A 23606-nucleotide genomic window follows, 5' to 3' on the forward strand; every position below is an offset into this window, starting at 1 on the left:
GTTGTATAAGAAAAGGTGTCGTCTTGTATAAGACAAGGATTTAAAATTTAAATTTAAAATTTACCTACCATTTGTTTTTCTTAAAAAATATAATTGAAAGTTATGTGACAAAGTTTGACTATATCACTCAGCTCTAACTGTAAAGTTATACAACTATAAAATATTCTATAGCTAGCCGAATATGAATTCGGTTTTTCTGGTCTGACATATTCTAGAAAATTTATTCAAAACTGTATTTTTTGTCAAAAAACCTTTGTAACATTCTCGATATTCAAAAATTTGTCCAACCGTCCGTTACATTTTGAATTTTAAATAGTCGGCCGAACTTATTTCGTTTCGACATATTTCGATTCGTGCGGCTTAACAGCAACTTCGTGGTCTACGTTCGTTGGCAAGTTTTTCTTTTGGCCAAAACACGCTTAAAAGCAGTTAGTACGTGGGCATAACTGCTACGAAACGGTTGCATGACACGCTTAGAGGGCAGATTTACAGTCGAAACCCAAAAACACGTTCAATCTGGCCAAAAATTACGTAGTCATCTCGGGCGCGCGCTAACCAAAAAAAAAAAAAAAGCAGAAAAGAAGTAAAACCAAAACAAAGTAAATGCAATAAAGGTTAGTTTTTTTGTTTTGTTGCTGTATTAGCCGAAACTTGTCTTGGCCAACATTTACTATATATCTGTGGATGTGTGTGTTACAGGTTGTGTGTGTGTGTGTGTGAATTGTAATTGCAATTATCAAGATTGAACCACAAAATACAATTTTTTATGGCATGGCTTATATGCAGCATACATACATATGTGAATATGAATCGCTTTGCGGTAAAAATGGCAATCGCCAGAAATCATGATATTGATTTTCGGCATTATATATTAATGTAAACGCAACAACAACAACAAACCGAACAAAAATTGCTTACAAAAACTGTTTGCCCAGCCTCAAACCGCCAAAAACCTCATCGTCTCGCATGACCCTTTATTTCTACCGTTCTCTTACTCCTTTAAAATGTGGACTTTGCAAGTGATTTGAACCTTTAGGATACCCTGTAATGAATTTTGTTTAGATAAAAACTTACAACTTACAGGACCGAGGGCCTGGTCCTTTACATAGATTGTCGCTAAACTCATTGGAAATCCCTAAAGATCTTTTTAACTAACTTCGCAGAGAATTCAATATAACCACTTGGCTACAGGGTATAAGCACACAAACACACACACACATCACCCCGCTTCGTTTTCTATTTTTCTTTTTTTTTTTTTGTTTTGGGTGTGTGGCCAAGGGAGAGGAATTGGTGGGTCTCTCTGTAACTGACAGCTGCCAAGTGCCAGGAGCTTGTCGTCAACAAGTCTATCAAAAGCACGTTTGTCATTTTTGTTGCAATCCCATGCCCCTGTGCCGTCTGGCCCCCCACCAACTTGCAGCCGTATCTTCAACCCAGTCACCCAGTTTTCTCTGTCTCGTTTGCTCAAGCTCTCTCTTTCTTTTTCTCCGTGTTTGTGTGTGTGTGCGTGTGACTGGCTCTTCGTATGTTGCCAATTTGAAGTTTGTTTGAAACTATATTGTTAGACCGCCTCACCTTCGTCTGCCCACTTCCCCTCGCTAATGCTCCCACTATCTCTGGAGCTGAGCACTTTGGCATTTTACATTTGCATAGCGAAAATCAATTGTGTTGTATGTAATAAAGCTAACGCGAAGGAAAAACTAAACTAAAACAATAATGTATACAAAATGGAATGATGGAATTCTGTATAAACATTTTTTTTTTGGGGAAGTTGTTTTTGTTTTTTGTTTTTTGTTGTTGTTGGCAACCAACCAAAACCAAAAAAAAAACCCCAGCGAATAACTGGATTTCATGGTTAACAACAATAATTTATTGTGTGAAAATTTAGTTTTGAAACATTTGTTATGATAGATGTTGCAACTATTTTTGACATGGAAAATGATGCCAAAAATTTCTCTCAGAAGTTTGAAAAGAAAATTGAATACAAAAAGAAGTGTCTGTCCATATCCGTGTTCGTAGATTTTCTTTGGTAGTTTTTCCTGTAAAAATTAAGTTAATCATATTAAATAATTGAAGATGTCAGCAGTTATTAGTATTGAAAGATTTTTGGATGGGGCTCAATATTTTTATAGTTACACGATTGTCTTTTACATTTATCAATGGATTGTTGAGAAAATGATTCTAATCTCAGATTTCATATGGACAGCATTAAAGATCTTAGATCATTACTTATTACCAAATCGAAGGAATGCAAGTCAAGTCTAACCTAACCTCAATGTGTCTTAATAAATTTTTGATTTTTGCATTGAATATTTCACTACATTTATATTTCATCTAAAAATTGTTGTAAAAAGTGAATTTTTTCTCCAGTTTAAATTGAATTGACAATAAAAATCAGTTTTTTGGCCTTTTAAGGGACAACCCTGAAAAAAATCGTAAGGAAAAGAACATATAAAAGTGCAGGAGGAACAGCAACAGCTCTCTGTTAGCGTCGCAGTCGCTGCTGGCGTCGCTGCAGTGAGCTGAGCTGCTGTTGCTTTATTCAAATTGAGTTGTTGTTTATTCATGCATTTGTTGCACTTCTCTCTACGCTTTATTGTTAGACTAACACACACACGCATACACACACACACTCACAAATACATATACTCATTCATTTACTCACTCACCCACATGCAACCATTCATGAAGGGCTCTTCCTTTCTCCTCCCCTCTCCCCTTACGTTGCAAAGGGGACTTGCCTGTCGGAGTGACATTTCTATGTTGTTGGCAGAGAGCTGAAGTGTCTGTTACGTTTAAATGTTGGCTCCAACACATATAAATATGTATACATATATGTGTGCCTACCTCCACACACATAAGTATACGAGTAAACATGTGTGTGTGTGTGTGTGCACTTTCACTTTTTATGCTCTCCTCCTTCTCCGACCCGATCAAGTCCCGTTGCTGCTAGAAACAAAAACTGGCAAAACGACAATCATGAGCCAGCATGTATTTCTTTCCTTTTCACTCTCCATCATTTATACTCTCGCTTGCGTCCTCTCTCTCTCTCTCTCTTGCCCTCTCTTTTACTATCCATCTGTTACTTTACTCTATCTCTGGCTTAACAAAATTATTTAATTGCCAAATGTGGAACAGGCCAAGGGAGAAAGAGCAACAGAGAGAGGGAGCGGGGGGCTTAAGGGGGCCTGCAACCGGTTGCAATTTACCTTTTACCCAATTTCGTTCAATTTCCAACCAAACTAACATAATTACAGTCTGACAAAATGAAAGAGACAAACAGATAGACATACAGGAAAGTGAATGAGGAATAGGATGAAAGTCAATCTATACAGAGCATGGATTACATCCGCATGTATGTGCCTACAGGCTTTAGTCAATTATAATCCCATATGCAGTCAGATCGATCGATAATAATAATTTGTGTGCCACAAATAGAAAATCAATGCTAAACCTAATAAAATTCTCATTGCCTACAGTGTACCACAAAAGCGGGTGATCAGATAAGTTATAATAACAGCCCATTAAAAGTATTCTATCTTTCCTATTCTCCTTTCTAATCTCTAAAAATATGGACTGGTTGTAGCTCTTATAACGTTTTTTCTTCTTCAAAAAGCCAGATCAATTAAAGAAAAGGTAAAACTGTCGAATTTTTGGAATCGAAAGATAAAAACGAATTATTTTTAGTATTCCAAACTAAGAAGGACTATAAAATGTTCAGCTTTCACCATATAATTAATGTCAAGAAGGACATTTCTAGTTAATACTTCGTTTTTGTCGAATAAATTGATATAATTTTGTGCCAACGTGTCGTATGAGTAATTTTAATACGACAAATTCCCATACAGGCTACAGGCTAACTAAAAAGTCTAGTCTCTTGAATTTGCTGAAAATTTTGTGGTTAGTCAGTTGCCTTACTTCATTCAACTAAACTTAGATAATTAACTTAATGAATTAGTCCTCATTTCTAGTCCTTTAACGAGAATTTCACTTCATTTGCACAAGTGTCCAAAAGAATGATTGATAATCCTTGTGAATTGTTGGAGTCTGACTCTCTAGGCTAACTTGCGATTCCATGTGAAGTAATTCAACACAAAAAGCTTTGCTTGATGGATAGAATTCATCTATCAGTGTCATCCATATGGGATTGGAGAAATTTGTGATCAAGAACTTATAAGCTTAAAAAAGTGTAGGCAACATTTAAAGTAGAGATTCAACTCAATTAGACGATAAGTATATGAATTCAGGTCTATGTTGGTAAATACGTTTTTTCTTTTATGCATTTTCTTATGTCTTTTTTAAGTGCTCACCTTTATTACTTTGTGTTTTTAAGACTTCCTTCCTTGTAACACTTATTGTTAGACATGCCATGTTTTCTGAGGTGTGCTAATAACGAGATTTATATATTTTCTTGTGGGTTACTTGTAAAGTTATCACATAAAGATTTAGTATGTAATTTTATGTTTTCAAGCAATTTGATTGATGAGAAATCCGTATTGAATCCATAACTATACATATTGGCACAGATATCTTCCTCTTTCTCACACACACGCACAAACACTTTTCTCTACATTCTCCTCTTTTCATATTCAACCAATCCTCTTTAGTACGAAACTCCATTTTCCATTTTGCATCTTTTCGCATTATCCTGGCCACTTGTCCATAAATGTTCTCACGTTCAGCATCATTTCTTATGTATATCTCAGTCTCCTTTTTGTATTCCCTTCATCACCCTTTCAGCATTCTTATTTACATGGCGAAAAAGGGGCAGAGAGAGAGAGAGAGAGAGGGGATAGAGAATTTTCCAGTGTGTAAATGATGTAAAAATGTCAGGCCAAAGAATTGTGGGTGAGCTGCTTGAAAAGGTACAACAAGTAACTGTCAGCTGACAGTATCTGTCCATTTGCTGGAGCACACAAGCAGGGCAGGAATAGTGGCTGAAAAAGGGTGGAGGGGCAGGAGCATTGCAACACCAACTATAATGCAAACAAAGGCGGCTTGACAAGTGCAAATGTTCTCCAAAACCAACGCAATAGTCTGTTGTTGATGTCGGTTGATTCAGGCTAGGAATCCCCTTTCGCATTTGCATTACCATTCCTAGAGTTTCTTGTTGTTGTTGTTGTGGTGCATTCTGCCCTTGCATCCGAAGTTAAATATTATCAAATCTAGTGTTGCTCTGTGGACTGCCACCTGCTGCTACACAACTGTTACTTCAAATGCATGACCATGGAAATTTTCACTTGAAACGTTAACGTTGCGTATACGTTATCTGTTTTATTTTCATTCTTGCCGAGATGCAGCTCGTGCATTTATTACAGTGAGATGCGTGAAATTAAGAGATATTTCTACTCTTTACAATAATCGGGTATTTATATTAGTTAATTAATAAACAGTTAATTATTGTACTCAATTTTAATTAGATTCAGTTCATATATTTGCCTTTATACATATATTTTTTGTTTGTAAACTATTCTAAATGGACAATAAGCAAATAATAAGAAAGGCTTATATAACTTGAGGGAAGAATCAGTCCGTCTCGGATCCGTTTATGGCCGGATTAGCATTTGGATCTTAAAATTCCAGTGCTTACTGTCCGATGCATCGTCTTCACAGTCTTCAGTGTACCATGAGGGATTAAAATCTTTGGCATAATGTAATTCCCTTAAACCATTATTTTGATCAAATGATAGGAATTTCCCCTCTTAATAATACTTCATTATAAACGATACTTATGCCAAGTTCTATGAAACTTCTCGCTGCCGTTATAAATAACCAACTAAACGCCATCTTCTATATCTCCATTGCAAAAAACAAAAAGTAGATCGAGTCCATCGTGAACTGGATTTGGGTAATCTTTCCTTGCAGTCGATTAAATTTTCTCATATTTGTTCAGTTGTAGACAATTGTTTTGAAGCAAACTATTTTTATTAATTAACTGAGTCTGAAATACATAAAATTGTTTTCGAATAGATGAAACTTGAAAAATTTTAAGTTTTCGATTTGACTTTTATTATTATATCCATTTGCCTGATAATTTGCTTTGACTTGAGGTCTTTCATAGGCCGTTTTCACTCGCAAGTTCCCCTTTAGGTTATTTTTTCTGTTTTAAATATTGTTTTTAAACATAACTCTTTTAATTTTGCTGCTTTAAAACTAAATTTTCAATTTCTCACAATTTTCAGTGATTTTTTTTTCCCATCAAATACTTTCGATCTTTAATTGCCTTTTTGTTTGTTGTAACGTGAAGGATCTGTTCCTTTTCGGAATGTTGATGTTGATTTCTATAGTTGTATTCCGAAAGTAATTATTATATTTCCTAAACAGTTTAATCTGCTGCAATCGTGTCTCATATTTGTATGATGTTGGATTTATTAATTTGAGTTACCAGCATTTAATGACCTCAATTATGAGGTTACATTTTGGCATAGAAGACGTGGAATCAGAATCCAAAATGGGAGGATACTTTGAATTCTTTTTAAGTTTTACATTTATTTGTAACAAATATTACTTTAAGTTACATATTAGTGTAAGAAAATGTTTTCGAGAGTACAGAGTTAGGTTTTAAGTTATCATTAACCTTTGTTCCAAATCAATCCTTTGCCATGTGTCCCACAATATGGTTTGATTGACTTCGAGTAACTTTCAAATCTTGTAACACATTCAAACAATTTTTTTTACTTATAACAATAACCGAATCTAACATAAAACTTTCTTATGTTCAAACTCATATTTGATAATCCAGTTTTAAATTTAAACAAATTAAGAAACATTTAATACTGTTTAAAGTTTGCACAAATCTCACATTGTTTGTTCAACTAATATTGAGTTTATTTTAAGCATTTCAAACTTGCGGCAACTACTTTATTGCTTTCTGCTAAGTAAACTTAGACAGAGTGTCTTGAGTGTGAAATTAGAATGTAAGTCTAAATTCAAATAGTAGATACAAAAACTTTAAAGATTTCGTAAGCTAAAGAATGTTAGTTAAAGTAAGTATTAGTTAAAGTGATTCAAACGAAACTTAAAATTGACCTACAAACATCCTTAAAACTCCTAAAAAACTCAAAACGGTTTTGAGTTAGTGTATTTCGTTGTTTGTTTAGTCTCTCATATACTCTTTCACTTTCCTCTCACCCTCTCTCTCTCTCTCTGCCTCTCTCTCTATTTATCGCTCTTTCTGCTGGTCATTTGCATTTTTAGTGCTCTTTTAGTTTTTGGCATTTTCATTCTTTACAAACAACAAACAAATCAACTTATTTGTTCGTCTGTGTTTCGCCAGTTTTTAGTTTCCTTTTGTTTTTAGTATAAATTTTTTAGTTTTAAGTGGTGAATGATGAATGTGGAGGGGGCCGTGGGTGTTGGGGGGGGCCTTCTAATGTTTTTTGTTGCTGTTGGTTGTTTACCCAGATTTGATTGGCCCACACAACCTTTTGGCCCCAACCTAAAATTCATTTAAATCTCGCATGCATTGAGAATTTGTTTAAAAACAATATAAAATATTATGTAAATATTTAATATGAAATTGGGTAAACCTTTTTTTCTTTGGCCAAATACAAAAAGGGGGTTAAATTTGCTGTTTGCGTTTTATAAATTTCTAATTTTTTTTCATATTTTGTTGATTATTTTATAATTGATATAAATGCCGGGTTAAATTTTTAGGCTACACTTCGGCTCAAAGTCCATTAAAAAGTTAAATGAAATCTATCAGGGAAATTATGCTGCCTATCCCAAACTTCCCCGCCCCCTCCACCCCCTCATCATAGTCATTTCACATCATAATCCGGAGCTTGTCTGTTAGAGTTTTAATTGAAATGCCAGAGTTTCGATATGAACAATTTTTGATGGCATGACAAAAAAAAAAAAAAAAAAAAATTAAAATTTTGACTTTTTATATGCATAAATTTTTAATGGAATTTTTGTTTGTACTATGGGTGAGTCCTAGTTGTGGATTGGTTTGATGTTCAATTTAGAATTGGGTTAGATTTATATACACATACATGTACATATTCATGTATGTATGTGTGTATATATGTGTCTTTAATACGATTGATAGCCAATATTTTTATGCGAGCTTAAAAACAGATAGAAATAAATTTAATAAGGATTTAGCTTACACTGTTTATTGACTAACAAGTCTTTAATCCTTCTGGGATTAAGGCTAACCATTGTTTATTTTTAAATGCCGAATTCCATCTGTTTAATATGCCCCATAGAACAATTGGCTAATCGGCATAATCAGAATAATTTACATCACAAATTAAGTGGCGGAAACGGATAGCATATTTCGCAATTTACATAATTTTTCAAAAGTATCTACTCAGCGTGACCTTGATGCTTGGAAAGAGAGCAGAGTAAGGAAAAAGTCCTTTTTTTCGTCTCTTTTAGCTTTAAAACTTGCTTGTTTCCCATTTCTTAAATAGGTTTTGCCATAGAGAATAGATACAAGCAATAATTATTATTAAGGCAAACAAATTTGCATATATACCCAATGAGATCGATATAAGTTTTCTGCCTTTAAAGCTTCATAAAATGAAATGAAATTTGATTAATTCACTTGAATCATGCACTCTGCAATCCTTAATGGTTATAGTATTTGATGTGCATCTTAGCAATTGCTACTTGAAGAGTTTTTCTCGTTTTTGGACAAACATACTTGAGCTGTCCGCCGATGCATTTCACTGGTATTTCTCATTGAAAAAACAATCATTCGTACATCTATTCACCATTGAACTGGCCAATAAGCTTTCCGTCCTGCCATCCACCATCCACATCCGCTATCCACATCCGCACAGAGAGATCCATCAATGGCAGAGCAAACATTTCATCATCATCATCATCATTGGTTCTGTGAGGGAATAAGGGATTTCTTTCTTTAGTTTATTTTCTGCTCTACATTTTTATCGTTCATGAAGTGATTGAGAGGAGGAGGAGAAGGAGGAGCAAAAGCAATAGCAATCTTTGAATGGCAAGAGCTTTGCAAATCAAATCTTTAAACTTGTTCAAGCTATCAGCTTATCAAGAGGGGAGATACTTCCTTACCGACTTTGTCTGGCAATAGTTTTGCCATAAAGTTTAACGCATTTTCGTAATATCATCGATTTTTATTGAAATTGACACTATCTACATTATGTCAAGAAGGGATGAGGGTTGGGGTGTTGCAGACCGTGATGTGGCATATCTTTGCATTATAATCTCATTTCGAGGGACACATTTAATGAGCAGCTGTGGATGGGATAGGGGGAAAGCGGAAAAGTACTTGTACTCGGTAAAAAGTTGCTAATTGGATTTCATATTTCAGATATGAACATAAAATTTATTAGAAAAATAATCATTTTCCTTTCCTTTTTTTTTGTGTGTGCTCAAGCACTCTCCTTCACTCCCTCCCCCCATTCCGCCTCTTTTGCACTCTGTCACGCTTTGTGCTCACTTTTCATTAAGCTTGCACAGAAAATTTCATTAAAAATTTATTACTAACTTTTTTTTTGTTATATTTTTTTTTTTTGGTTGTTTGGTTCTTCTTGTGTGTTTTTGCTGTGCTTTTTGCCATCTGTTTGGCAGAGTGCGGACAAACTAATAACCAACAAAGGTTCAAAACAACGGCAAAATAAAACAAGTTAATAAAAACAGAGAGAGACATGGAGAGAGAGCAAAAGAAAACGCTCGAAAGCAACAAATGGCCAAAATGGAAAAATGTTGGCCAACAAACGAAACAATGAAACATCTGCGACTTAACAGCAAAAACGAGTATGAGTTGAGTGCAAGTGAGTAGTTACAATGCGTAGCTTGAATGAATGTATTCACAAAGACATTTCCCTTTACCCTAACCCCAGCCCCAACCCCAACCCACACCTCCCTCCCGTAATCTTCTTCTTGTTCACGAGCTAATAAAAGACAACGAAACGAAACGAATTGAAACAAAAGTAAACCAGGCGAAACAAAAGCGTTAAAAAGAGCTACAAAAATAAGAAAAAAAAGAGTTAACCCAGAGTGGTAAAAAATAAAGGGTAAAACATATTGGGGAGATACAAATTGAGTCAGTAAGTCAAATCGAATTCATGAGATTTCTCTCTCTCTCTCTCCTCCTCTGGTTTCGTGTAAATTGCGTTACGTCGTGTGTGTGTGTCGAGAGCAGTGTTAATGGTCTTATGAATGATTGCATACCAATAGGGGCAAATCTATAAAGTCAATAAAAATTTGTCTTTCGAGTACTCAACATGAAAACATTTTTAAAGGGGAACTACTTCATAAATGACAGATTAAGCAAACAGTTCTTATGAATAAAGATTATAATTTTCTGCTTTATAATTAAAACTAAGTGTAGTGAGTAAATAAATTTAATTTTTCATACAACTCGAAGCTCCAATTTACTCTGTCGGGAATTCAATTATTTTTCCATCAAGATTTAATAAAGATAACTCAATTTTTGATTAGATAATAGATTAAACTTATGTAAGATTCGACGACTTTTTCTTTTAATATGGTTGATTCTCTCAGGTCCTCTTTGTGATTGGCCTTCCAAATTTGAAGCTCATAAAATTGTGTGGTTAATTAAGTATTTGCTATTGTTTTAAATATAAAATATGATTGCCATTAAATTTCACTTGTGGTTTCCCAGGCAACTGTAACTCATCTCTCATTTGCCAAAAATATTTATTGAGCCCGCTTGTCCACTACATAAACTTATTAATTAGTCCATTAGCTGCTTAACCCCTCTTCAATGACCCCCCAGAGAGGAATAGCAAAGAAGACAGAGAGGAGAGACAAAAGGAGTGCGAACAAATACAAAATAAAATGGGCGTAGGAGTGGCAGCAAGAGCAAGCGGGATGGGGCCACTCATTAACCCCTGGCATAAATTCAATTCCTTTGGCTTTTCATTACTTAGGAAATGGGAATCAAAGAGAACCTAGTATAACCATTAAATTTTCGAAGTGACTTACATAATAGAAAGTACTAAAAGTGAAGTCGTTAAGCAGATAAAATGTGATGCAATAAGAGAGATCAAAATGAGGAACGATAGCCATATACTGAATGTAATTATTTTAAAAGCTTAGACATAAAGTATATTGCTTTAACTGGCCTGAACTAGAGTAGATAAAACGTACAGTTTAGATAACAATTAAATTACTTAAAGCTTTAGCTTAGATACAAGTTACTTAAGGGAAATATTTCGACTCTTTGGGTGTCACAAACTGATTGGGAATCACAACTTGATAAGAAAAACGAATCCTACACAAGTCACACTTTTCCGTTTTGCCATTAGTTTTCCCTTCTTATGCTAGAATTGACTATTCCACCCATAACTTATGCTTAAATCAAAATCATTTCCTCTTTTTAAATTTCCTCTCCTTAACAGCCCCATTATCGACATTGTCATCATCATGATGTTCACCAGAAGAACGAAAAGTAGAACCAGAACGAACAGCAGCCGCAGTGGTAGCACTTCAAATGCATAATGGAAACGCCTGTAACAATCATGTAAAATTGGCGTTAAAAACGAAGTGCAAAAAAGGAAAATAGAAATACCAAGGCAAAAGCGAGAGGAAATGGAACATGCTACAGGCAATAACACATCAAATTGGTATTAGAATTACCCAGAAAAAGGGCAGCTTGTACACAAACACACACACTCAGAGAGGAGAAAAGGAAACTAAGCAGAACGTACTGATGGGCGTTTGGTGTCGGCATATGGGCGTGGTAGCTACGATTCGTCTGGATCTTTAGGTTCATCCCAGCTGCAACATAAAAGTCAATTAATGTACAATTACAACAACAACAACAACATCATCATCATCATCTGGGTGAAATAAAAGCACGCAAAACGAAGAGCAGAAAAAGAGGAACACAAAATTACAGCAAATTACACGCAACGAGGAGACGAAAGCTGCGTTACAAGTTGGAGCAGCAGGAAACTGTGTGGGCGGTGGAGGACGACGAGCCGGAAGAAGGAGACGGAGAGGTTGGCGGCGTGGTCGAGGGAGAGGAAGATACGGTTGTGCTAGTGGCATTCAACCATCACCAAGAGCGTCGTCATCATCATCATCATCATTATCTTCGTCATCAGAAACAGGAAGAGTACCAAGACCATCCATTGTCCAGCGAAGGCGTCTACAACAAAATGACTTTCGTTAACAAGCTGAGCAAAAGCTTCCGTTGGCTGCGTTGCTCGACATTGTGCGCCATTTTGTTTTATATGTTTTTCATTGGCCTGATATTGCACAGTACCAGCCACAAGCTGCAGCAACAGCAGCAACAACAACAGCAACAGCAGCAGCAGCAACAACAACAACAGCAACCAAATCAAGAGCATGCCGACCAAACCAAATTGGCGCCCAACGTGGAGCCACATAATAGTCGAAAGCAACAGCACTCGCCGGAGGAATTGGAGCAGCAGCAACAGCACCAGCAACCGAAACTAAAGTCGCTGCTAACGACAAACGATTTGGATTCGGAGAAGGCTAACGAGAAGGTGGCGAAGCATCTTCATCTCCAACTCCACGAAAAAATGCAGCCGAAGGCGCCGGGCTTAGCCTTGGGATTGGCAAAAAATGCCAGCAAATCCCCAAACCAGCCAGAAACAGTTATTCTAGCGGCGAGCAATGTGAATGAGAATCAAATACTTGCGAAAGCTTTCAAACGGTAAGTTTTTTGTTGCTGCTCTACTCACCCACGACCTCTCCCTTCCTCCCAGTGGGTGGTGTAATGTTCGGATAGGTCCTGGTGGGTTGTTTGGGGCATCCTTTTGGGTTCTGGTTGATAATTTGGCGCTAGTTTGGCGGCTGCTTTATTGTTACGCATAACCATGTTGCCTGCGGCTTTGTTAACAGCGGAAAAACGAGGCATGGGAGTAGGAAACCGATTCATCCATCCGCACAAAACAAGGCCATAACACTGACTGCCATAATTGTGTGTACCACGACAAATTGTAAAATTAGCGGCGACAAAGGTTGGGGCTTAGATAGAGAGACAGAGCGAGAGAGGTACGCACACAGAGGTTAGGGGCAGGATACCGCAATTGATGGATGAGATGTCTGTAAGCCCAAACGAGATTGGGGATTGGCAGAAGGGGCCAACAATAAGGAGGCCCTGCAGAGAGATTTGTTATTTGCTCTGATTTTGATTTGTTCCAAGCAATAGCAATCAGGATAATCGAATTACAAGTTAGCGAAGATAATAAACATTGATTGGAGCAGAAAGTTCAAGGATTTCGCAATTTTCTAATTTAATAAGACATAATGGAACTAAAGCATATCCATTCAAGGGAAACGAAGGCGAATGGATGTTGATATTGACAAATTTAACATGAATTTAACAGGAAAAGAGAGTCAAAGATGGTTAGATCTAAGTCTTAATAGAATTAGATTACATTTGGACTTCTATAACATAGTTCAAAAGGAAAATAAACAACTTTGATGTCACATTTCACACCATTCAGAGTTTCTGCTTTAAAAAGTTATTCATAATTGGCTTTAACTTATTTTCATCATCATCATCACCATCAACAACAACAAGAACATCTCTTGGGGCAAATTTCTATCCTTGTGACTTTGCAGAATTCTTCTAATTACTTTCAACTAAATCACAAAATGGTCTCATCACTTGCCCAAGCGATTAGGCAATTACTTGGCTGGCCCTAGACGAAGAACTTCTTAGATTTTTCCTTTTTTTTTTTTTTTTACTTTTTTGTTGACCAGCAAAAACATAAACTTGAAAAGTTTCCAGTCATTCTACCATCCATGACACTTAACCCCCCTCCACCCAAGCTACCCCCAACTGGCTATTGAAAACTACATAGGAAAAATTGCAATTTGATGCTGCTGGTTGGGCAATCAACTGAATAAATGCCTGGAAATTCCTTTGGGCAAATAAAAATGAAAACTTTAAGTGCGAAAACGAATTTGTGCAAGAGACAGCGAGGCACAGAAACAGATAGACAAGAGAGAGAGAGACCGAGAGAGACGAAGAAACAAAATCAAAATGTCATTGCAATTTCATATTTATTTGAATTTCTGTTTTTTCCCCCATTTGACAGACGAAAAGTTTTTACCTCCTACAAAAAAGAAAACCAAGCAAAAAAACTTAAGCAAAGGCAAAAAACTTTAAATATCTTTTGTGCCCGAAAATCTCATTTCTATTCAATAAATAATAAAATAGTTTGTGAACTGAGTCAGTTCTCCACCAAAAGATGCTGATGAAACTATTCTGATTGCTCAACAGAATGATGAAGCAATTGCAAATTACCAACTAAGAGACGACAAAAGTTGTTTATCTCTTGCATCTTATCACATTTAGTTGCAATTTGATATTGACATTTCAGATTAATGAGAATATTGTTCGAGTTCAATTTGATTTTATGCTAAATAAAGTTGATAGTTTCAAAGATTGCATCACAAACTCCTGGATACTCTCTTAAATGAGTATTACAATCTAACTTAACGAAATGGCTAAGACTTGGAGGTACAAAGGAAGTCGTAGAGTATTGCTCAAAATATTTTAAAAGTACTTAGTAGAGATTTGTATTGAAGGCAAAGCCGTGAAATAATGATATGATATGAAAATGATAATTAAAGGCTTATTCTTAAAATAATGATGATATGATAATGATAATTTGATTACCGTACAATATTTTGGACCCTTAACTAAGAAAACTTCGGGACCTAGCCGGTTAGGGGTTACTTTGGGCAGGCCTAAGCATATACTCTTCTGATAATATCATAACATGAAATTGTAAACTTGTATTTGGAATAAGTTTCAGTTGGAGTTTTCTATAGTTTTAAATTCTATAACTAACTATATAAAGCCTTTTAGTTAGGTAAATGTGATGAGAGACAATTTACTATTTAGAGTTTGAAAAATTTAAAAAAAAAAGTTAACCCTTTAATATTTTAAAGACAGGTTTCCTCTATTTATATCCTTGTATAAAACTAGTGAGGTGTTCGTTACGCAGAAAAGGAGCCGTTTCCGATTCTATAAAGTATTTATTTTCTATATAAGCACAAAAATCCGAGTCGAGTAAGAATTAACTTGGTATTTAAACTTTTTTTTGACAATTCATGGGATCGGACCACCTTAACCCTAATAACCACTATAATTTATAGCCATACTAGAAACCAGCGATCAAAAAGGCTACTTAATTGAAGAACATCTCACCAGAAACATGGGAAAATGAGTTTTGGCTTATTAGTTAATGATAAATTTCTAAAAGTGTAGAAAAATCTTAAAAAAACACAAAACTTATTAAAGATAAGTTAGCTTTTTTTTGTTAGTTTTTTCATTTGTTTTTGTTTACATATCTAATCTATTGTATCTAGGCCATGATCTTCAAAGCAAAACAGCTGAAATTTCAGTCTTTTTTCTATTGTCGATTGCTCTTTCACAATTCAAATTATAATATTTGAATTGCTGAGCGATTCCAAGAAGTTATATTTGCTCTATTGTAATCTATGCAGAGAATCAGGCCAATTTCATACACTTTGCCTTTCATTTTGGAGGGTATTCAAATTCCATTTGAAATTTCAATGTGTAACTAAGCGTGGACACAGTTGCTATTTGTGTTTCCATTTATTTGCATTTGTATGCGTAAATCTATGCAAATGTATGTGTGTAAGAGAGTGTGTGTGTGTGCGTGTGTGTGAGTATTTGCAAAGCCTTTATTAATATTTGATGAAGGATAAAATTTAAAACCATAGCACTCGAGGGAGTTCGTATTCACATTCTACGCATATTTTACATACAAAAAAGGCAAAGAGACAAAAATATATGTACCAAGTATGTAGATGTATGTGTGTGTAAGTAGAAAGTAAACTTATTGAATTACGCCAATAAATTTGTTCGCATAAAATTAATTTAAATTGATGATGATAACGGCATTTAGATATGAAATAGACAAATGTTAGATAAATGTATTTTGTTAGATGGCAATAAATTTTTCAAAAGGCATTAGACCGAGAAGGAATGAAATAAAATTTTGGCATAAACTTTACTTTAGTCTATGCAAATTTCTTTATCTAAGAGAAAGAGAGCAAGAGAGCGTGTATCTCTGTGTGTGTTTGTGTATTTGGGGGGGATTTCCACACTTGTCGCATCGACATTAAATTGCAATTAAAAGTGACCAGAAAATGTTGTGATAATTGTAAAGCCTGAAATTAATAGCCATCATTTAGTGGTTTCCCTTCATGATTCCATCTACCCCACCTTCTTCCACTTTGCATGTAAATGTCGTTTTAATAATGCGGTTGCAGGGCCATCGCCAGCGTCAGCGTCATTGTGGCAGTTGTTTCTGCCATTTTTAGAAGCAATTAAATTTTATCTGGCAACTGTCATGGCAACTGTCGAAAAACAGTTGCCGACGGGGGGGTTGACATTGTTATAAATTTTAATTGTGTACTTTGCTTCGCTCGCCCAATCCAGGCCAAATCCAATTCAAACTGTTTCACACGCACACACACACACACAGAGACGACGCGTTAATGTCCTGCAAACCAGTTCAGACTTCTTTTTGGCACCAATTAGGCCTGCGAATTGCAAGGGCCTTGTTGCACTCGTTTTCGTTTTCGTATTGCTTTTGCCTTTATTCGGTGTCCCTTGGCTCGCATTGATTTAGCACTGCGCAAAAAATGGCGAGCCACCAATTTCCGTTTCCACTCTCTCTCTCTCTCTCTCTTATGCCGCGATATTGGCCCATAAAAGTATGCTACGTTAAGCGAAAGGAATCTTGCCCTCAAAAAAAACTTTCCCAATGCCAATTCACAAGCGACGAGGGCGAACAAAACTTTGCTAGAAACAACTTGGAATAAAAAAATAAACTATCTAGAGTCTAAAGAAGCGCCAAAAACTTTTATGTGTTCAATGGCAAAATCATTTTCTGTCACGAGTAAATTTCAAAATGATTTATTTTAAAACTTTTGGAACAGGTTATCGTTTTTGCTTATCAAAGTAATGAAAAAAAGTCGTGAGAAAACACAAGAGAAGTGTCTTTTATTTCCAAAAACACAATTTCATCTATTTCAAGAGAGTCAGAGATTCGTCAGCAAGAGATTTGTCTATTTTGCCTCCCAAAAGTAAACAGTGAAATCTATTTTTCCCTGGTCAAGGGACATTTCTTTTTAAGCAGAAATCTGAATTTTCCATGTAAGGAATTGGAGCAGGGAGCAGGGGAGGCAGATATACAGGCTTATGCAAAATGCACTTTTGCTTTGTAACTCATCCCTAACCCTTGTACACCGCAACCCCCCTCCTTGATTCGCTGAGCTGGCACTTTCCCTGTCACTCTGCCTCGAATGAAATGCAAAATGCCAACGACAAATGAAAAACTTCACCAAACTGCACGTAGTTGGGAGATGGCAGAAGTTATAAAGGATTTTTCTTCAAAAAAAAAAAACACAAAAAAAGCCGGAAAGAGAAAATCAACTTCACAAAGACCGCAAACGTTTGGCATATATTTCAAAAAACTGCAAAAAAGGAAAAAAAGAAAAACAACAACACCAAAAAACAAGTTCAAAAAGTACAACAAAAAATGGGGAGCAGAAACGTGACCACCAGCAAAAAAAAAAAAAAAAGAAGAAGAAAAGAAACCAAGAAGAGGGAGAGAAAAAGTTGTTTTTTCCTTTTTTATTTTGTTTTTGGCTAAAAGAGGAAACGAAACTTAAAATCGTTTTAGTTGCAAGTTGCAAGTAGCAAGTTTATTTATTTAGCTACTAATGCTCCAACTATATGCTAATGAAACCGCCAGGCGGTGGTTATGAGGGGAAACACTTTCCCCTGTGTTTCCCTTTGCACAAAGCCAAAGCGCACATAACAACAATGTGCCCGCGACTTTTGTCTGCCAGCCCGTTCACCCACCCAGAGAATCCCTAAAACAAATGCCAGCCTTATCCCAGTAGCCCCATACACTGATTATACTGCTGGTAAGTTAGCTTTTGCGTTTTTATACTCTTACTGGAAATAGGAATATATTCATTTGTTGATAAAAGTGGACAATTCATGGACATACAAACGAGCTCATATAGTTATGTCTTTTCGTTGGACCTTCTAGAATCATGTGAATTTATTCACATAGCTATTACGGCTTCTATGAAGCCTCTAAGTAAACACTGCAGACATGATATATATATATTCTTGACTCTTATACCTCCTAAAAGTCAAATCATTTGAAAATTCATTCTCAGATCCAGAAAAATGAGATCAGAATAGATTAATTATATCTGGATACGACACTGGTGTCGTAGAGCATAAGCAAAGGGTACATCAACTTCGGCTTGACCAAAAATTAGGCTTCCCTTTTGGTTTTAGCTGAAACTGCGTAACGTATTTTCCATTTGGTTGCCATAACTTGAATTGGGCGTGGGTGGCAGGGATGTCGCTTAAAGGTCCCAAACGTGATATACCTACCTTTAACATCTGACACCTATTTCAGGGGTTTGGTGACCATTCACACTTCATTGACATGGGGCGTGTGGCGGAAGCCAGAGGGCTTGAAATCATTAGACAGCTGTCATATGCAGAATGTTCGTTATGAGGGAAAAGCATTTAACATGAGGGAAATTTAGACATGGTATGCCTAAAATTGTTTTTCCTCTCATCTGCAGGGCCGATCAAAATCGTGATGGTCGTCTGTCTATTCAAGAGTTGGCCCAATATATCAATCGACGCATTGTGGACCACATTGAGGAGGCCATTATGAACAATGCCCGTGAATTTCGTCGTGTGGATATTGGTCCAGCTGATGGTCTTATTACTTGGGATGAATATCATCGCTTCTTTCTGCATGATCATGGAATGTCGGATGCCGATATCGATGAGCATGATGAGATTAGACATACGGCCCTCAATCGCAAGGCACGCGAAGATATGATGCGAGATAAGGCCAGATGGTCGGAGGCGGCACGCACGGATCTTTTTACCCTGACAATCGATGAGTTTTTAAGTTTTAGACATCCCGAATCGAGTGTCTCGAATCTATTGGAACTGGTCGATGATCTACTGAGGCAGTTCGATCAGGATGGCGATGAGCAATTGACCATGGAGGAGTTCTCTGAGCTGAATGTCGATGACGATGATGATTTGTTGCGCAAATCATTGATAAGCAAAACTTTGGTGGAGCGGCGTGAGGAGTTCAAAAGGATAATCGATAAAAATCATGATGGCAAGGCGGATCGTGGAGAGCTCCTGAACTATGTGAATCCAAAGACGCCCAGATATGCTCTCCAAGAAGCGGCCACATTGTTCAGCCTCTGCGATGAGAACAAGGACGAAATGCTGACATTGAAAGAGGTTAGTTAGAGTCTACTTTTGGCAGGACTTTTTCTCTGAATATTTATTTATTTTCCTTAATATTTTTTCAGATGACTGACAATGCTGAGATATTTTTGCAATCCAAAATGATCGATACGGCAAATAGTTTTCACACAGAATTTTAGACATTCAGCCCAATCAGAGGGAATCAGAGAGAATTACTATATATAATATAATCGATGTGCATTTATAGTGATATTAATTTGTAAGTTATGGCACTTGTGGAATTAGTTTAACTAGAAATGCGTAATCATAATAATTAATAGAACGGCATAATTTTTAACTTTATACACGAAAATTGTTGTTGATTTTTTTTGTGCATCCTTTAATGTGTGATTTTTGCCCACTAATACAATTTATTTGTTTTTAAGAAACTGCAAAGCAAATATCTAGCATTATTATTAATAATCATATGAATAAAGACACAAGATGTATATGTAATTTTATGTAAGAAATTTATAAGAGTTTTTGTGTGTCTTTGCTTCGTTGTTTTTCTCAGGAGATTTAAAACGTTTTTCTTTGAATCCTCTTAAGTTCAACTTCCTGCGAGTTCTGCTGACAAATCGGTCGCCATTAACCATAAGGCCATGTTCAATTTGTTTTTTTCCTACAGCATTTTCTCTCTTCGTCTTTTGCCTGAGAAGATAAATTCCAAGACGAAGGACGTGGGAGTGAGAGAAATGATAAATAAGTGTCACTTGGCTGAATAAAAAGAGAAAAACCTGTCTCATGTCTGCTGTCTACCTCTTACTTTATTCTGCCTCTTTTATCGCCTTTCCTCTCTGCCCTGGTGATGAAAATCCTTGAGAAAAATTTAACAGACAATTGACTTTCTGATGGGTGTTAATACTTCTTTAATCCATTGGATACTTATCAATCGAGGCCACTACACATGACTGAATTTCAAAAGGGAAAACGGAAAAATGAACGCGGAATGGCAAATATTGATGGATTAGTGAGCAAAATAATCAAATTCCATTTGAAGTATGTGTATCTATGTATGTGTGTATGTGTTTGTGTGTGTTGCTTGCCAAGGATTACGTAACGAGCATATTAATCGTAAAAAGAGCCCGGAGGGTTCTAGTTGCCAGCTGATGATATCAGAATCAGCCAAGCAAAAATGCAGAGCGAGAGATTGGGAGTGTTCTCTGACTGGTGAACAATATGCGGGCCAGGGCCAGGGACAGGGACAGGACCAACTCGCAAAGACGGGTAATTGAATCTAATTATTCGGAAGCTCACATAATGAGCACGTAAAACGCAAAGGACTTCTGTGTGAGTTTGTGAGTATACCAAACGGAAGCAACAAACTGAAACGCTTAGCCATAAAGAAAATAAGCAAACACATCAATTGAGTTAATAAGATACAAAGCAGAGAGAAAGATGCTATTACCACTAAAGGACATGCGAGCCAAAGAAAATGAAGGCACTAACAAGAGAGGATAATACAAACAGTCTCATGACAGGTGACAATTTAAGGCTACAGCAAAATAACACTAACTTATAAATTTGAATGGCAACAAGGATGTTGGTCAGAGGTAGAGTTCATTGAATTGTAATTCGCAGCTTGTTTAAGCCACCAGTGAAGTGAAGTAGAATTGGTCAGAATCCTTTTAAGCCGTTGTCCCTTAAAGCCAGTTCTTTTTTACCCAAGTCATATAATAAAGCCCAAAAAAGACACATGATTCATGTATGGGATTCATAAATTGAGTTAACAACATAAAACAAATGGCATCAGGCCTTATTTAACGAGCCGCAAAAAAGATGTTACATGATATTCCCCCAGTACATATCTAGTACAAATGTTTTGCATTATTGGTGCAGGGGGAGGGAAGTAGCTCTTGTTCCTGTATTGTACACGTAAGTTACATTAGTCACTCACTTGCCAGTAGAAAATACGCTGAGCATGCCAAATACTTTTTAGACTGGGAAAATGCTATTAGAGAAGTGTGGCCTTCCAAACCAAAACCCGTCATAAATATGCCAAACACATACACACAAAGATAGGGCAAGAGAGAGGGAGGGTGAGGGTGGGGGTATGCAGAAAGTAAAGAGAAAGTAAAAGAAATAGGAGAAAGCAAGTATTCTATATCTGCAACTGTATGCCATAAATGCTTCATCTTTAAACTCATACATATTAAAATCTCGGAAAATAAACTTCAACAGTTCACAAAAACACACAAAATACAAGATGATACAGATAGGAAGAGAGAGAGAGAGAGAGGTGAATTGTGTTGTAGTGCGGTGTGGTGAATTGAGGTGAGGATTAGGGGGGTTTGTTTTCGTGTTGCTTGGTCTAAGAACTCATGCATTTTAAAATTTTCAGCCATTAGAGAAAACCAAGTTATTTTGTATGCAGAATATTATTTGAGCACGTTTTGTTTGGGTGGCAAAAATGAAAAGGTGGAAGGGGACACAACGTGGGTGGGGGACAAATGCATTTAACATTTTATGCGACATAAGACCAAAAGCCACAAGCTAAAGCCATAACAAACATCAAGGGTTAAATACTCAAGGGACATTGGCAGAGACAGAAAGAGAGGGCAGCTATGTGGCCAGGACTACATCAAAGCAATTAAATGTCTCCTCTTCCTTTTTTTTTTTTTTTTGTAGCATTTTTAAACATTTTATGCATAAATCTGTTTTAAATGAAATCTGTCTCTGTGTGCGTGTGCAAATAAAATACGTAATACGAGAGCAGAGCTTTGCTTAAATTGGCCAACAACACATCATTTAACAGGCTGCCAGGATAATGCAAACAGACACACACACTCTGAGAGAGGGAGAGAAAGAGCTCCTCGAAGGTGAGACACTGCGGGGACTTCAAAGCACTGTGGTTAAAAATGGAATGTTGTGGCCAAAAATAGAAAAGTTGAACGTTTATAAAGAATGTCTTGTTGCCATTGGTAACTCTTTGAGTGGAAAATTGTAAAGAAACTCGTTTCTCTTTCAGGCCAAAAAATGAGAATTAAATAATGTTTGGCTTCAAACTGATAAATTAAAGCAAAGTATAATTTCACTAGATCAGAAATATGATCAAGAGAAACATAAATCCATTTGTTTTCTTTCAAGATATATTTACTAATAATTTCTAAAAAATAAAACCCAAAAATTTAATTACAGATAGCTCTGATAGTTCAAACATAAAGTTTGTTTCTTGTTACCATTACGAACTATTTTAAATAGTGTGCCAAATATCCTTAGCTAAGTACTCTCCAAATTGGTTGAGGTGAAGAGACATTTCTAGATCAAAACTGGAAAGGAAACTCTCCTTAAAGTATAACAACTTCCTTTTTATATATGTCAGCAAGATTTTCCTTTAAAGATTTTTGTTGGGTTTCTGTTAATTTACACATTTTAAATTCTATTTGATAGAAAACAAAAAACTCATCCACTTTCTGATTGAATATGTGCAAATGTGTCTGCAGTTGAAAATTTCAATAAAATGTATACATTTTTATTTATATAGTATGCTAAAATGGATAAAAATCTACATTTTATTTTCATAAATTGTTGTTTTTATGAAATTTATTCACATTAAAAGTGGAGCAAAGAAATATGTATGAATATGCATATAAATCATGATCTGCAAAAACTAAATACATATTTAAGGTTTTGCACCCATTGTATGAAGAAGAACAAGAAAAAAATAACAATAAAAGGTAATTTTGTAGTAACAACTTGAAGGCAAACACTTAACTAACTTTGTGGGTGTGTGTGTGTGATAAAATGGGTATCCTCCATCGAGTGTGCGGGGGTAAGAGGGCAAGAAGAGAGCCATCTCATTCACATACATGAAGAGTAAAAAGCAATTTTCGTAACATTTGCATGCCTTAAACTAACACAGACAAAAGGAAAAGCAGCCAGCCAGCATGAGCACAGAACACTGAACAGGAGGCAGAAGGCAGACGATAGCCGACAGTAGGAGGACAAGGACACAACGGCCTACCTTTTCCTCTCAGTTAGATACAAGGAAAAACTACAGTCTCTATGGATGTGGGTGTGTGTGAATGTGTGTGTGTGTGTGTGAAAGTAGAATGGAGTACGTGTTATGCTGAAAATGCAATTTGCCTTCTGTGCGAAATGTACGTATAGTAAAATTTATGCAAATTTCCCCTTGACCTACCAACCTCTTCATCTACCCTCTGTCCTCTCGACAAGCAACTTGATGGCGACGTTGTTACAAGCGGAAACAGGAAGTGCGACCATTGTGTATGCGTGCGATATAGTGTGTGTGTGTGTGTGTGGATAGGGCGTATGTGTGTGTGTGTGTTAGCACGCTAAAATGAAAATGTACTGAAATATGCGATAGAAACTA

At 36.2% G+C, this 23606-nt stretch overlaps 1 protein-coding gene across 2 annotated transcripts; it reads left to right on the forward strand.

Moving 5' to 3' along the window:
- The first annotated feature begins 450 nt into the window (after positions 1-450).
- myd (mayday) lies at positions 451-19556 on the forward strand. Of its 2 annotated transcripts, none has more exons than XM_068297237.1 (4): positions 451-614; positions 11352-12634; positions 18583-19267; positions 19339-19556. In XM_068297237.1, the coding sequence occupies exons 2-4, from the start codon at positions 12114-12116 to the stop codon at positions 19411-19413; spliced, it is 1281 nt and encodes a 426-aa protein (XP_068153338.1). In that variant the 5' UTR covers positions 451-614; positions 11352-12113; the 3' UTR covers positions 19414-19556. The 2 variants fall into 2 exon arrangements, with proteins under 2 accessions (XP_068153338.1, XP_068153339.1); XM_068297238.1 differs by lacking the exon at positions 451-614 and adding an exon at positions 9723-9758.
- The last annotated feature ends 4050 nt before the right edge of the window (positions 19557-23606 follow it).

This window comes from Drosophila tropicalis, unplaced genomic scaffold (assembly GCF_018151085.1).
Source record: "Drosophila tropicalis isolate 14030-0801.00 unplaced genomic scaffold, ASM1815108v1 contig_859, whole genome shotgun sequence".
In the NCBI taxonomy this organism is placed as follows: domain Eukaryota; kingdom Metazoa; phylum Arthropoda; class Insecta; order Diptera; family Drosophilidae; genus Drosophila; species Drosophila tropicalis.

Bases quoted from the DNA above. Each gene is read 5' to 3' on its own strand.
- myd (XM_068297237.1), top strand. From the start codon at position 12,114: ATGACTTTCGTTAACAAGCTGAGCAAAAGCTTCCGTTGGCTGCGTTGC. The intron at 12,635-18,582 runs GTAAGTTTTTTG...TCTCATCTGCAG, and splicing joins CTTGCGAAAGCTTTCAAACG to GGCCGATCAAAATCGTGATG. The intron at 19,268-19,338 runs GTTAGTTAGAGT...ATATTTTTTCAG, and splicing joins AAATGCTGACATTGAAAGAG to ATGACTGACAATGCTGAGAT.